At 46.2% G+C, this 16171-nt stretch overlaps 1 protein-coding gene across 5 annotated transcripts in view; it reads right to left on the bottom strand.

Moving 5' to 3' along the window:
* The window catches only part of LOC138246360 (MOB kinase activator 2-like), an 80867-nt gene that overhangs the window by 8318 nt on the left and 56378 nt on the right, over positions 1-16171 (bottom strand). For 3 of the 5 annotated variants that reach the window (XM_069200889.1, XM_069200888.1, XM_069200891.1), the window contains exons 2-5: positions 14660-14848; positions 14357-14517; positions 7315-7408; positions 3403-3527 (exon numbers count right to left, since the gene is read on the bottom strand). In XM_069200889.1, coding sequence (XP_069056990.1) covers positions 3403-3527; positions 7315-7408; positions 14357-14517; positions 14660-14703 — 424 coding nt within the window. In that variant the 5' untranslated portion in view covers positions 14704-14848. Of the gene's footprint in view, positions 1-3402; positions 3528-7314; positions 7409-14356; positions 14518-14659; positions 14849-15230; positions 15348-16171 lie in introns of all 5 variants that reach the window. The other 2 variants (XM_069200890.1, XM_069200892.1) reach the window with 2 other exon arrangements.

The raw sequence follows: 16171 nt of genomic DNA, 5'->3' as shown, positions 1-16171 counted from the left end.
CAGCCGGTGCAATAATACTATAGAGGTTAACGAAACTGGCACACTTGTCCACAGCGTCCATATTGAAATTTGGGTTTGTAGAGTTGAGAAAGGAAGTGAAATGATAAGACTAGACCAAGACCTATTGAACTCGCCCTGAGAGACAGTATGTTTGGTGAACTTATAACTAGGAGGATTAATGTCAAAGACTATTGAACTATGATTTGATCAGATTAACTTGAGCGCAGACATTAACCGCACCAAAGGGAGGGGTACCTGAAGCAGGGGGTAGCATGAACAAGATCTACAGTGTGCTCAGCACAGTGTGTGAGGCCTACAAGGAGACAAGCAAAACTTCTGCACAAGGGTTGATGGGGTTGTGTGCATCAGATTTAGCAGTGAGATCAACGATATATGCCAGTTGAAGTCTCCACGAAGGAAGGAAGGGTCCATATCTAATCTAAGGGATGAGATAGTGTTGAAAAAACACAGATGAAAATTAAGTTGCTCGAGTTGCTGGAGCCTATAGCTTAAGAGAGATTTAATGTTGTATTTAGGGTTTATGATAATGTTAATAGCGAAGATTTCTGCATCAGTTGTGGGGGCCATGGAAAAGGTGGAAATAGTCAGAGAGGGTTTGCTGATGACCACCACCGTCCCCCAAGCAGAGGGATACAGTTGAAGCGAGTGATGCAATAGCCAACTGGGGTTGCGTCAGAGGTGTCAGGACTACAGAATGTTCCTTTAACCATGTTTTTGTGATAAACATTTGGTTGACATAATGATCTTGATAAGTTCAGGGACATTAATGGAGTGCTTAGCAAGGAAGCAGGAGCACAAAAACCACATAAAAGAGCAGGCATGGCTTTTATGTGGAGGAGACACGTGAGAGGTGGGGAACACTGCAATAGGAGCACTAAAATTGAAAATTAGCCTGCAAGATAACTCGGTAAGACATTGGGGACTAGTGTACTCAGAGGGTAGAAGTGTAGGGCAACGATACGATCTCTGCTTACCAGAGGTTGTGTGGGCCAAACCGCCAGCATTTCTCGACCCTGTGCCAAGATAGTAAGTGGATGGGTGCAGACAGGCTTCACTTAGGTGTGCCCGAAACATGCACTCTTACATATATCCACTGCACATCTATGCCGGAATTGGCAAGTTACAGCTCTTCAAAAAAGGTGGATGTAGGGATCGGGGAGAATAGAAGGAGCAAGTTGTTTTGGCAACATCATACTAGCACCGCAAGGGGCCAGGGCGAGCCTCTGATATTAGGGGGGGGTTAAAAAAAGAAAAAGGAGCCCAGAGTTCTCCTGTATTGCAAGCAGCTACATGGAAACAAACAGTGGTTAACAAAAAAAAAAAAAAACTAACAAAGCAAAAAGCAACAAAAAAAAAAAAAGCTGATGTAACTTAAACAACACAGTAAACCAAATAAGAGTCCAGCGTGGGTCATGCAACCCAAGCATACAAAGAAATATGAGTGGGAAATGTAAATGAAAACGTTTAAAACAGTAATGATCCTTGAAAGAGTCCCCACGATCCTGGAGAGAGGAGACGCAGCAGCCCTCATCCTCCTGGACCACTCCGCAGTATTTGTCACTCACTCCATCCTCACCGATGCCTACATGAGACTGGAATCCAAGGACCTGCTCTCAGCTAGATCTGTTCCTTCCTAGCAGGAAAGACTTGTGCTGCCTGCCTGGCCTTGTCTTTAAATGCTTGCAACCCCATTTGTGGAGTGCCGAAAGACTCATCTCTCTGTCCGACCTTCAACACTTATATGATCCCGCTAGCCAGAGTTATCCACTCCCACAACATCCTCTCCTATGTCGACAACACGCAACTCATACGTTCCCTTTCGAACAAGACCCCAACACACACGAGTTCATCACCTGCATTACCAAAGTCACCAACTGGATGAACGCCAGCTGTCTGAAGCTGTACACTGACAAGACAGAAGTCGTTATCTTCAGCAAGAGCAGCTCCACATGGGACTCCACCTGGAGGCCAACCAAACTGGGACCCACTCTCAGCACCCATGGCAAGAGCCTCAGAATACTCAGACAGAAAACTGAACATGACCGTGCATGTCAAAGCCATCTTAGCATCTTGCTTCTACACCTTAAGCATACTAAGGACAATCTTCAAATGGCTCCCATAGCAACACCTCCAAATCTGTCACTAATGTCCTTGTCACTGGGAGGCTGGACTACAGGAACACCCTCTACCCTAGAATGAGCAAACAACCTACCCAAAGGACTGCAATCCATTCAGAACGTGGCAGCCAGAATTAGCCTCAACCTCCCACGCAGCACTCACATCACACCTCAGAGAGTTTTACTGGCTTCTGATACAAAAGCACGCAGAGTTCAAACTCCTCACTCACACCTTCAAAGCACTACACAACATAGGCCTGGACCACCTTAAGAGTCGCATCTTCTTTCACAAATCCACCAGACACCTGTGCTTGGCCGGACTCCCACTTGCACACATACAAAGAACCAGATCTGGATGTTGGGCCTTCTACATCAATCCAAAAGCATGGAACGACCTCCCATTCCAGATCAGCGCCTCCTTCTTCTTGAATTCTGCAAAATGTGGAAGAACTGACTTTCCAATTAGCTCCCCTGCCCACTTTAGGTGAGCCTATACACAACTGTTCAGTGCCAGGAAACCCTCTCAGTATAAGTAAAATTACAGTCCTGCTGATACTCTGCAGATTTCAAGTAAGACACCGAGACTACTGCTTTTCTTCTGCCTTCCTCACTTACATGGTCCTGTGACTTATTTGTCAGGGGTTAAAATATCTTTTTTAATTGTAAGTAAAGTATTTGATTTTGTGAGTTAGAGGTATTTATTCTGTAAAGTATGTATTTTAATCTACCACACAAATCAAATACATTTGCATGAAAAAAACAGACATCTAGTTATAACAGTTTTTATTTGAAGAGTATGAAAATTAGGGCGATTTCGAAAATACTAACTTTTTATTTAATTTTTCTTTTTATGAAAAATGTATTTCCATGGAAACTATTTTCTTCGCCTACACCTCCATGTGGGCCAGATGTATTAAACATTTTAACTGTCGCAAATACTCAAATTCTGCATTTGCTAATGTTATAATTATTTTTCTTAAGTACTAATTGCTTTTTGTTTTTGGAAACAGATACGTTTTTCTGACTGATAAAAAGGAATTGTGCTCACGTTCCTAGCGTTCCTGGGCGATTGTCACTCACAGTTCTCTCCTCACCCTTCTGGCACCCGCAAGTGCTGGTTCTTCAAAGCTCTTCCCACTTGCTCAACCCTCCCCAAATCCATCAAGGTGCAAGTCACTCAGTGCTCCACATCTTGTCCATGCATGTTGGCTACCCAGTGTCCCTCATTGTTGCCACGCATTCCTCCACACTGCCAGTTACTTACAGTGCTTGGTTGGCACTAGCGCCTCATCAGTCAGCAGTTTCTGGACGATGGTGGCCGCGTAGTCTGCATACTGTGGTGCGCAACACTTCCTCTTCCTGCCCTTCTCGTCTGTCCACTGGAACTGACTATAGGAAGAGAGAGACATGTCCGGCATTATTGGGCATGAAAGACACCACAGAATTCGATGCATGTCCATCAAGGCCGGATTGGGCGTTTCCCCAAGAGGCTGGAACAGTGGGGACCTGCTTTTGTTTCTGGGGGGCGGTTTTGTAACAGTGCAGCAGTTTTAAAGGCACTGCAGAGTTCCTAGCATATCCAACACTTTTCCGGCTACAATAAAAATGCAAAGAAAATTCAGATAATTAATGTACCTGTCGGAGAGAGATCGAGTTTTTGCCTAGTGGCAGTTTTGACTCATCTAAGATAGCGCAAAGGGTTAACGTGGATGCCAGCCACAAAGAATGTGTACTATGCAGATCACAGAATGCTTATGTGCATAGCTCAGTGGGATATTGCTTTTGTCACAGAGCTCCTTTTGTTACTGTGCAGATCATAAATTACAATCATAATCTAGCACAGTGAGCTATGAATTGCCATCAAAGAGGTACATGCAAACTGCATGGTACAGGTTAGAAAGATAGGTTTTTTTCCCAGGCTTTGATTATCCTCATTTTGCTACAAAGGGTTTGTTTGGTCAGAAATAAATTGTTATTAGTAAAGTCAACCCTAACTACTGTGTTACATTCTGAATCCCGAATTTATGATTCCCGAGACCATGCACTCTTAAAAAATGCCTATTAGTATGGATGACATATCAATCCTACACCTGGTAGTCCCCTTTGTCAACATTTTCTATGCACTGATTTGCACAGGTATGTATGATTCATTGTCGCTGTATTTATGTGTGAAGTAAAGTGCTCTAACACCCTATGCTGGTAAGAGAGGCGCTATAAAACAAATTAAATACATGTGAGAGAGGGTCTATGAAGAGATGAGAGGCACTGCTAGAGGGTGGTGGTGAGGGAATCATTGAAAAGCTCCAAAAAAGATTGTTGTACCTTTGTGCAGTGTAAGGTCATCATTTACTATGCTCTAAAAATTAAGACATTTGAACATATCATGTAAAATGTGTTGTAGAATGCACCATTTTTTTTCCATTCTCCCCCCAATTTTCCGTGCTGGGAGGAGAACCCAGTGGCGTAGCGTGGGGGGTGCAGGGGGGGCCGGCCGCACCGGGCCCAACATCTTGGAAGAGACTCAAGTGCTAAAATCCACGGGTTAGGGGGCACAAATTACTTGCCTTGCCCCAGGTTAGGGGGCGCAAATTACTTGCCTTGCCCCGGGTGCTGACAACCCACGCTACGCCACTGGGAGAACCCTCCCAATACCCATTGTAGTGGTCAAACTCGCTCGCTATGCACCCTATCAGGGTTTGTCTGACAAAATTTGCCAGGGCTGCTCTGGGTCCCCAGTCCAGCCCTGATGTCCAAGTGGCTTTCAGTATGTGCACACCGAGGATCCCTGGCATGTTTATGTTAGCGACACTAGAGCATTGTGCTCACACAGCGGTGACTCTTCATGGGCTCTACGGCACGTGTCCTTAGGAGCTCTGTAGTGCACCCTTAGGGGTGCTCTAGATTTGCCATGTGCACCCAGAGACTCGGAACCATTCAGAGAACACCTAAACTGAGCGCTCAGCTCCCAGAATCTCCTGCTATTGGGCCTCTGTGATGCTCAGAAGCCATCACCCTTCCTTGTTTATAGGATTATGCATGAGCTCTTACAGCAGCACGCGCTCGTTTCAGGAGTCTGATGATGGGAATTTGATGCTAGCATGTTCTGTTTTCATGGGGGGTGTTTATGAGGCTTGGTCCCTGAGTGAACTTTTTATGGAGCTGCCCATCAACTTTTACCCTGGCAGGTGTCCCACTTATGAAGGTATGGCACCCCCCTGCGGCCATGGCCAAACTTTACTCCATCTGTGCGGTGTTGCTCTGTTGACTCCCGCACATCCTTCCATCACGGGGCTATGTAGGGCACCGACAGCCCTATGCTTTCCGTTTATGGGGCACTGGTTCAGCACCGACTCCAGCATGTTCTTTCTTCATGAAGCAAAATGCTCTGATTATTACATAATATTAATTGATGAAGCTGAGATTTATCTCTGATCCCAGCATGTTTTCTATCTGTGAGGCTGTGTTTAATCACAGAACCCAGCTGGCTCTCATCAGGATTACTGGAATTATGTGATTCCTCGTTTTCTGCACAATTATGGATTTGTGACACAATCTGTCATCTTCTGAATATCCTGCAGATATTAAAAAAAAGTTTTGTTTCTAGCTCAAATGGATCAAAAGTCAATAATAACGCTGCCACACATGTCGCACAGCAGCAGACTCTTGTTCATGTTCAGTTTCTTTTTTCGCTTGTTGCATTTAACTGTTAAACTGATACTAATGAAGAGATAGCTCTGCCCTGACAGTGCTAACATTGTAAAAAAAATGGCGAGGTTGCGAAATAGTACTGCCACAAACCTTATTGCATTATGCTACATCATTTTCCTTTTCGTGCCACATTTATTCGCTACCCTTGCCTCATAAATTGTGATTCCCCTCTTGCATAATTCCAGCGACCTAGCGCTCAGTGCATGAGGCCATTTCTAAATTAAGATGCCATGATGCTCTCGGTCTGGGGACTTTTGGTCCAGCTCAGATCCCTGCGTGCTTTCGGTGTATGACGCTATGGCTGGGCTCTGAAGTTCTCATCCTATCTGATACTCTGGTTCATCTCCAATCCCAACATGCTCTTGATTTATAGGGCTACCCTTCGTTTCTGATCCCAGCATGCTCTCGGTTACTGGGGTTGTGGCTCCGCTATGATCTCAGAGAGCCCAGAGCAGGTGCCTCTGGGGCTAATTATAACCCTCCAGGCCCCACTTGGCTGCTTGTGTTTATGCAGGTTTCATAGCAACCCTCTGTCAACATGGGCTGCGTGTGTTGAGGCTGTAAACAAGGCATTCCGGAGCCCCTGTGCTCTGGGGTGGGCAGATCTCCATGTCTTCAGCTCCATTACCTTGCCCAGTTTTTCCATCTCCCTCAGCAGTTTAGTCTGGTGTTTTATCTGGGATCTGAACGCATCAACCTTGCGTATCAACTCTTCATTTTTAGAAGATGGAGCTCGATGTTTAGCTTAAATCTTGGCATATATTAACTTTTTTGTCATTTGTCTCCTGGCTGCTGTTTTCCTTTCCAGTGCCAGTAAACAGAACAATCATTTGCAATGCAACGGGGCTCGCATTACGTCGAGTTAGAGCTAATCGGACTTTTCCTGTCAGATTAAATGAAAAAAAAAAAAAACGAGCGCAATCGCACTATGTAAAACAAAGCGCAATCGCGCAGCGAAATAAAGAGAAAAAGTAGTCTAGAAACCATACGGAAAACATGGAGCCTCCTATGTTTCCAGTAGTTTATCAGTGCTCTCGAGGAGGGCTAAACACCGGAAAAGGCATGACATATGCACGCCTTTCACGAATGAAAACAAGCGGATTTTAAAAAGCAAACACACAAACCAATGAAAGTGACTGACGTAACATGGGCGTGGTTAAAATCCCCCCAACGAATGATTAGAAGAGGGCCGGAGCACTTTGCGCTCGCCCCTAAAAATTGAATGCTTCCTTTTACGGCTCCAAACATCACGGTTGACTTTTCCTAAATGTTGGCATGTGCGCCAGGACGGCTTCTCGTGCTCTTGGGGTTGCCCATCCCTCTCTTCGCCCACTGATCCACATTTCCCCAAGCCCCCCAGTTCCTGCACTCTTTGCTCCATCCTTCTCTTTGAAGACCCTGCTCTCCATGTAGCTCCCACCTCCGGACATGCCAAAGGTGAGTTCCTTCCTCCGCAGTGTTGACTTACGTGTTCCAAGCAGTCATCGTGGGGCAGTTGGGCATCGTGCAGTACTCTGAGATGGCACCATAAAGCAGGCTCACGTGGTTATAGAAAGCAGAAGCTGCAAGGGAACAACGGAGGAGCTATTATCATCATCATCATTTCCAAACAAGACAAGAGCCTCTATTGCTAGAAACACCAGCGAGTTTTTAAATGCAATTCATCCTCAGCAGAAACCTTCATCAAATTCAGATACAGCAAGTCTTTGTCAACATGAGATTTAGAAGACGTTTCCAGCAAATTCAGATACAACGGGAGCCTTCTTCGTTAAAATCAGATATAAGGAACCTTCAAACTCAGACTAAGCTGGAGTTTTTTTTATTAAATCAAATTCCAGTACAGCAAGAACCAATAATCACGAGTACTGACGTCTTAGAGGATCAGTCACTGAAAATATGTTGTCAGCACTGAAAATATGTCAGGATTCTTTTGGAAAACTTTCTATAAATACCCTGTAGGTTTACACACATCTAGAGAACTATTGCACATGACTCCCCAGGGGCAGCCACTGCGAAGCTGAGAATCCCACAGAGCCGGACACCCTACACATTTTACAAGGCTGAGGTGAACACCTCAAGAATGGAGCCCTACATATGCCCCTCCTTCCACCCACGCCAATCCTACTAACTATTTATAATTATTTGAAAAATTCAAGAAACTTATACAGATAGGTTCTGATTTCTAAATCAGAGCCTATCTGTGTAGGTTTCTTGAATTTTCAGTTCAGTGGATGGGTTACTCCGTCACAATCATGACTAATATCCCGTCTGCCGAAATCTAAATCAGGCCCAAAGTCTCAAATGCTTTGGGACAATTGCATGACAGTTCCCTACTAGGATGACAACAGGCCTTTTGCTTCCAGTCTGCACCTTGGGAAAAAAAACTTATTTTCTGCTTTTTTAACAACCGCCACACCAGCTCCTTTAACACCATAACATTCGTAGCACCTGGCCCAACATACAATAAACTCTTATTGTGCAACTCGCCATCACTCAGACTCATCCTCACCCATCAACTCCACCCCCTATTTCCTTTTGTGAACATCCCCAGCATTCACCTCGCTTGTCCTTTGCACCCACATGTCTAATCTGTCCTGCACAGCTTGCATCACATATTGATGCTCTGCAGCCTAGCTAAAGTAAGACAAGAAAAACGTTTATGATGCCTTTTGCGCCATTTTGTAGATGTGTGCACCATGCATGTGCGTGCCTACAAAATGATGCAGCCACTTACTTTTTTTTGTTACACGGATAAAGAAGAACAAAACAGGGGGTTGCAAGCAACACGGGGGAGGTGGGGTTGAGTGGACACAGAAGCAAAACAGGCAGGACAGGGGGACATGGAAGCAACAAGAGGGGGCGGAAGACATGAAAGCAACCCTGGGAAGGGCAGTGGGATATGCAAAAAACATAGGTGTGGGTGTGGGTGGATGCGTCTAGCACATGGGACGGTGCGACGGGGAAAGAGTGGGGAAAAGCAAAAGGGGCAGGCAGCAACACAAGGGGAGGAGACATGAAAGAGACGGCTTGAAAACACATGCGCTCTCTGTGAGTGATTAAATAAAAAGAAAAGAGCAGTTTCCTAACATTGAGCACAGGCACCAGGGAAAAAACAGGCATGGTAAAGAGGCAATGCTCCATGGGAGGGGCAAACAGAAGGTTGAGAAGCTGGAACACGAATAATGAGCAGGCAAATAAAAGTGACAAGGAAAGTCAAACAATGGTAAGCAGTGGGCGGGCTCAAAGCCCCTCTGTGGACTTGGTAAGCCACAATATGCCTGATAGCAAACATTGCATAGTAAGCTCCACCTAAAAGGTAATTTGTCTGCCTTGAATGGATAGTAAATAATGTGCAGTGCAGTCCTTTGGGAAAATATTCCAGATATTTAAGTAAAAAATTACAAGTAGCTGCTAATAAAAAATGTGCTTTGGCCAATGATAGATCCAGGAGGCATACACTAGTGAACTAAAATGGCTGTTTGAGGAAGAAGGTTATGATTCTATTTGTATCATTCAAAAGCGGTTCGATGAGGTCTCCTGCCCTTATTCGTGTTTTGCCAACCTTGAAAATTATACCATACTGCAGGTGGAGAGAGCCATTAGGAAATATGGAAAGGTTGTGTTATACATAAATCCACCCTCAATCCATGTTAGAGTAATACAAATCTGGAAACAAAATCCTTACAACATATGTGGGTGAAACCAATGACCAGCCCGCTAGATCCTACATTCCAATATTGATAGTGAACTGCTTTCAGAGCTTATGGTTTTATCAGATATCAACCTCATAGTTCTAAATAACTAAGGTAAAATCTATTAAAAAAGAAGTGGTAAAGGGGAAGATAATGACTGTCTCAGCTAATACCGAAAGGGCAAATAACTAAGATATTTTTAAAACAAAGAAGGCCTAGGCAATCCCCAGCTACTAATGACTGATGGAAGTGGGTATGACATTATTCAGAATCTTTTACCGGACAAAGGGCCTGACTTAGATATTGGCGGACGGGTTACTCCGCCACTACGGTGAATGATATACCATCTGCCAAAATCTAAATCCCATAGGACATAATGGGATTTAGATTTTGGAGGACTATATATGTCACCATTGTGACAGAGTAACCCCTCCGACAATATCTAATTCAGGCCCAAAATCTTTAATATTTGGAAGAATGACTGCAGGAGGGATAAATAATAAGTATCCATACCGTACCTGTTAGTTTGAGCCTCACCTGACTAGTGTTAGGGAGTGACCCTCCTCCAAGGAAGACTCACAGAAAGAGGTGATAAATATAGGAAGTACCCTCGATACAAAAGCGTGCCGGGAGACCCTTGTGTAGCTAAAACATGTCCTTTTTGGCATGAGAACTGCCTCAGAAGCTTAAAAATTTGGATTATTGCAGAAGAAACTAAACTTTGATAGAGATGACCCAACAAACTGTGGACCTTCAATGTCACTCTCCTTCTCAAAGGAACATAGCGGACACTATGCAACCACAATGTCACTTAGAGACCGGGAACCTGCTAGGCAATGGCAATGAGGATGTGAAGCCAGAGGCACAAGAACAGACTGCATTATCAGATGCCCAGATTTCCCTCCTAGAGATCCTGGATGAAGGAGATACTGCAAACTAAAGCTCCTGGAGCTATCAGTGGCCTTCACGCCCTCAGCTATGACACTGTGATTTAAAGAATGAGGACGCGAGGGGTGTTTAGGTCTTTTGCGGAAGAGATAACAGTAGAATCTATGTAGGTGATGCAGGACATTCTCCAAAACTTGCTGCATGCTGAGTGCCACGGAGATCATGTCTGTCCCCCGCTTTTACGACAGCTCCGCTAACCTCTGTATGAAAGGTTAAGTTTCTTAACCAAGTTTCATAACATGATGTTTAGCCTTCCCAAAAACAAGGACAATGCCAACAGCAAAGCTGGAAAGGTTTTTGAGTTGACGAGAATTTGGATAAATCAGAATTTTCTGCCTTAAAAGAGGACAAGACAAGAGTTCCTTATTCTCCGTCATAGATGCAAAAGAAAAGAGAACCCGAAATTATGTTCTAATTGCAAGCTGGAGTGAGTGTCATACATGCCACAGATAACTGGGGTAATTCCTGACAGCAGGATGCCAGTGGGCAATCAGGTTAACACGGTTTTGTCCACGTGCTGTCACCTAAAAAGAGAATTTGCTTCTCAATAATTCAAATAATGTGATCTAACATTAAACTCTTCGTTTAAACCTGTGTTCCCAATCTCACTGTGCATGAGGGGACCAAGTGGAGGGAAGGTTGAAAGTAGGGTGAAGGGCACCTAAAAAACATTTCAGTTCATACTTGCTGTGCGTGACACTCTTCCCCTTGAACCAGCCTTATAACTCTGTGGCAGACATCCGGGAAGTCCCTTTGGGCGGCTATAAACTTCCCCAGTAGCACTGCTGATTTTACACTACTCATGCTCGTGGGGTATTCTTGGTTTTGACTTAATCTACAAAGATCTGCACAGCTCGGGTTGTGTGAATATATGTCACACACACAACCGCATGAGTGCCAGATGGAGACATCTCGTTACAGAGTCAGCATCATGTAACAAGACTTCACTCTATTGCACACTGCCCAGACAGTTGTACCCCTGGTCGGTAATCTACAGATTATGTGCACTTATTGTACGAGGGGAGGCTGTAGTGGGTAGCAGCCCAGTCATTAAATCCTGGGCGCTGTAGCATAAATCTTCCCCAGCATGGATAGATGAAAAAGTCGGAGGTCAGAGGCGCTAGAGTCATTTCCCCAATGCTCCGGCATTCTGAAATTTACTTATTCGCGCCCAGAGATCCATCCAAGCATCTGATTTTTAATGCACAGACACCATTCTGTTTGAGGTTTTGTGTACCTCTGAGATTTCTACAGCCCATGCTGCCAGGCCCCAGTAAAACTGTCCATACCAGTGACCGTCTTATCCTTACTGTGTGTAGTATTTTTCAGATCCTAGATGGTCTTTGCCAGGAGGGATCCACCCTGTGTTAATCTAGTGTGGCGTGGGTCCTCAGTTCTGTTTCTGATCGCCAGGTACCTCTCTGGCAGCTCCTCGTTTCAGCTGTCCTTCGAGGCGCTACTCAGCATTCTTCAAAAGATCGCCTGCACCAGGTCACTGTGTCTCCCCCAGAGAGAGACAGAGTACTAACTGGGCTGGAAGCGAAGACTTCCCGTGGATATTATAAAGTGGACTTGAACCTAGCAGCCCCACACCGCTCTCAGGGGCGCTGCTTGGTCAGTGAGTTTGGGGAGGTGAGCTGCTGATTATCCAACAATCCCGCTGGCTTATGAAGTCAAAATACGTTAAAGGACAAGCAGAGCACATGAGAGGGGCTAAAGGGGCAGAGGAAAGAGAGATGACCTAGGATTGGTGAGTGTGCAAGGAGAGAGAAGACTATTATTTAGTAAAATAAGTTACTTTTTTTAAGACTTTCAAATCCGAGAGTGTGCGATTTTTTGTCTGTGTTTATGTATGAAAATCCCAGGGAAATCCGACTGCCATCTCACCATACCCAACTGAAAGCTCCTGTACCCAACTTTTTTCCAGAAAATAGGGGGGCGTAACACGCCAAACACCCCCCTGAAGCTAAGCCCCTGACCGCTGTCCAACAGCTCTAAACTGAAGCATTTACAATATGCAACGTTTAGGACGTCAGGCCTTCAGTGTAGACGGATTGCAGCAGAGGTCTCTATCATCCACAAACGCCACTTGTTGGTGGGATGGGGAATGGGTGCAGGTCTGCGGCTACGGATCTCCATTAACCTCGAACTGCTGGGGTCGCCATGTACCTTGAGGTTACATCCGGTCTGTCGCACACTCGCCCCTCGCTGGGGGGCTGCCGACTCCCAGCATGTGAGTTCTGCAGGAACTCTCGAAGGCTCTGGGTCTTGTCCCACCTCTACATGTTGTGGAAGGAAGCTGCGACCATACTGAAGCTTGTGCAGACTCACTGCTGAACCACGCAGAGGTGCGTGCAACAGGATCCACCGAACTACCCAGAAACCACTGGGGCAGTCACCAGGAACTGTCCTCGTGCGCCCCTCACGTGCGCCGCCGTGCCAGAGCGCGCGGAATGCTGGCAGCCCCGCGCGGGAAATGGCAGAATGGTGAGTCGCTTGGCACAAGGTGCTTATAGGATGCTGGCAGCTGGACAGCGGCCAGGAAAGGCTGCTGACATCAACCTCCTTGAGAAATCAACACAGATTGCATAACCAGCTTCCAGCCCCTTCTAGAATCAGAGAAATACATATTTTTTATGAGCGTGTGTGAGGGAAACGCGAAGGGTGATAGAGTGCAGCACAAACAGGGCTCTACGCCGGATAGACTATAGCAGGCCGGGCTCTAGGCACTATTTGACTCGGCACCCCGCAAGCAACAAACTGGACCCATTTCAGAGGCAACATGCATTGCTTAGATGTGAGGTGACACACAGGTCTTGGCACCCGGGGACAGTGCTTAATTTGTGCTTGTTGTTTCCGGTGCTGAGCACCAGCACTTATTTTTGAGGGCCGGGGCTTATTTTACACCCTTGAGCATTTTCTGCGAGCAAAAGACACACATGGGAAAGACGAGGAAGGGAAAAACGAAAAAGCGTCACAATGGGAGAAAGCAGAAAGCAGAAAGCTACAAGAGTGAGCTGAAGGGGTAGGGAGTGGCTTTATATGGTTCGAAGAGGCCCGAGATGGCTTCAGGATTATGCTGCCTCAGTACTCCGTGTTCCGAAATTTAATTGCAGCAGCAGCGTGTAAGAAGAGGGCTTTGGGCACCAGCATGTTTTAATTAACAAATTACGCACTCAGGGCTCAGCGCCAGAGGAGACCCCAGGGCTGAAGACCAGTAGTGACATTCAGGGCTTGGTACCAGAGGAAGACATACAGAGAGCTGCACCACGTGCTACCTCCTGGCTTGTCACAGGATTGACATACCGGCCTAGGCACCAGGAACAACGTACCTGGTTCGGAACCAGGAAGGAGTGCGTGGCTCGGCACTAGGAGAGACGGACCACGTTTGGCACCACCACGAGGTACATGGCTCGGCACCACGAGTGGTATACATGGCTAGCAAGATATGGAGCACCAAACCAATGATGACAGACCGGCCTTGGTGCTCAAGAGGCCACATACAGGATTAAACCTCAAATGACTCACAAATCTGGTCCCCCTGAAAGGCGGTCATGGAGGTACCTGGAAACCTGCATCAGGGATTCATGGAGCAACTATGAATGTGGTTTAGAAATTTCATATTAAAACCCAGGAGGGCACAGTGTGGCAGATCCATGAAGATCACGTGCTGCTGCTCCACATGTGAACTTTCCTGCCTAGGTAGAGTTCTCCAACATACTGTGGCATGGTAGAAGGGATCTTTCCTACAACTCCCAAGCCAACATCATAACTCAGACAGGGACAAGAGAACTGAAAGACACGCTGAACAGTGGGATTTCCATTGAGCGAATGAAGTTATATTTCTACTACTGCAAGAGCAGAACTTACCGTTGCTTGCCAGCCATTCATCCACGTTCACTCCCTTGGGCAGAGCCACAAGCATCAGTATGTCCGTGTCTACAATGCGTGCGGAGACATAGCGTGGATCCAGGTAGGGCTTGTCTACCTCGGTGGCCAGCTTCCGCTTGTCCTTCACTGGCTTCCCGCTGCTGGGAGAGGAAGAAAAATCCATGTATCAACGGGGGGAAGAGTGTGTGGTGGGAGAGGGACAAGCGGGTGGCCCCGGACTGGTCAGATCACATCAACATACAGGGCAGAGTCTACCTTCAGAAGGGATATACGTGAACTTACTGTTTTTTGTAGCCTAGCAGCTTTCCCACAGCTTGGAAAACCATTGTGGCTGAATGGGCACCAGCCAGGGTGCACAGCGTTCAGTGTGGTCCGCACAGCCTCCTCGAAGCCAACCCGCAGGGCACCGGGCAGGTCCAACAAGGTCCTCGGAACAGTCTCTCACAGCTGAGGCCACTGGATAGGCAGTCACTGAAGGATGAGCCATGCAAGAGAGAGACAGGAAGGGCAGGTGTGAGTCACACTCAGAGACAGGGAGGGCCAGGAGCAATTCACACTGAGCTGTGTAAGTAGGTGTAGGGTGGAAAGTGTCACCAAACTCATGTAAGTCACCAGTGCAACAATCACAATGTTACATTTGCGCAGGGATCCGAAGACAGCAACAACACATAGGGAAGACAAATGTCATTCTGACGTGTACCACCACCACACACTGCAAACTTAAAGAAACCGCATGCACTCTAAACATTTATATATTTACCTTCATACATTAATTGTAAAGCAGTGCACAGTAAACAACAAGGCACATCATAGGCTTGTGTAGACATCGCAGACTGGTAAAGACCCTTTATACCTTTATTGGAATGATACCCCTATCCACACTTGGAGGGAAGACTGTTCCGAACCCAAAGGGGGGATGTTCAAGGGACGAATAAGCAGCAGTGTTCCTCCAATGGGCTCTGGGTGACTCCTAGTGAGAAGGTAGCAAGGTAAACCAGTTGCAAAGCATACTAAAGTTTATCCAGTACAAGGAAGAAACTTTGAGGAACCACATCTCAGAGATGGAGTGATGGGGCCCTAAGGGGCAGATAACAGACTGAACTACACAGTAGGATTAACATCGTGGAAAACAGGCAAGTGGGAGGAAAAAGGCAGAGATATGTGCCAAGAGCGAGCTACTATACTCCAGCATCTGAAACTACACCCTTAAGCTAAGCACTCAACTTTATAGTGAAACATCAGCGACCTCCAAGCTGGCACCACCCAGACAGCTGAGCCGGCTGACAAACAAGTGATTTTCTTTGCCTTTCCCACTGATTTCAAAGCAGCTATTGAAGTTTCAGAGACTTTTCTTTGCATAGTTTTGATTTCTCAACGTGCTTAAGGTTTAAAGACCACCGCACGGACATCAAACACTGCACGTGTGCGCCTATGTCCTTCCTTCACATGGGATATCTACAGTGTTAGTGGCACAGGGAGGCTGTGTGTGTGTGGCTGCTGTTTCATCATGTCAGTGACCTTTGACACCGTCCACCATGTGCCACTGCCACGGACTCTATCCCAGAGCAGGGGAATTTCGAAGGGACAAGGCTGAAACGGGTCACCCGCTTCCATTCGACAGACATCCTTGGGTCAGATCCACAAACTGCACTTTGTAGTATTTAAACTAGTACTACGTAACACTACAGAATGCCATTCACAATTCTACAGGCAGAGACCACCGCCGGCCCCATCTTCTCTGTGGCAGACCTCTGTACATGTAGGTATAGGATTTAAAAGTACAAGTGGGAAGGA

This window comes from Pleurodeles waltl, chromosome 7 (assembly GCF_031143425.1).
Source record: "Pleurodeles waltl isolate 20211129_DDA chromosome 7, aPleWal1.hap1.20221129, whole genome shotgun sequence".
In the NCBI taxonomy this organism is placed as follows: domain Eukaryota; kingdom Metazoa; phylum Chordata; class Amphibia; order Caudata; family Salamandridae; genus Pleurodeles; species Pleurodeles waltl.
Note: the sequence above shows the minus strand (reverse complement) of the source record. Positions and strands in the feature narration are given on the sequence as shown.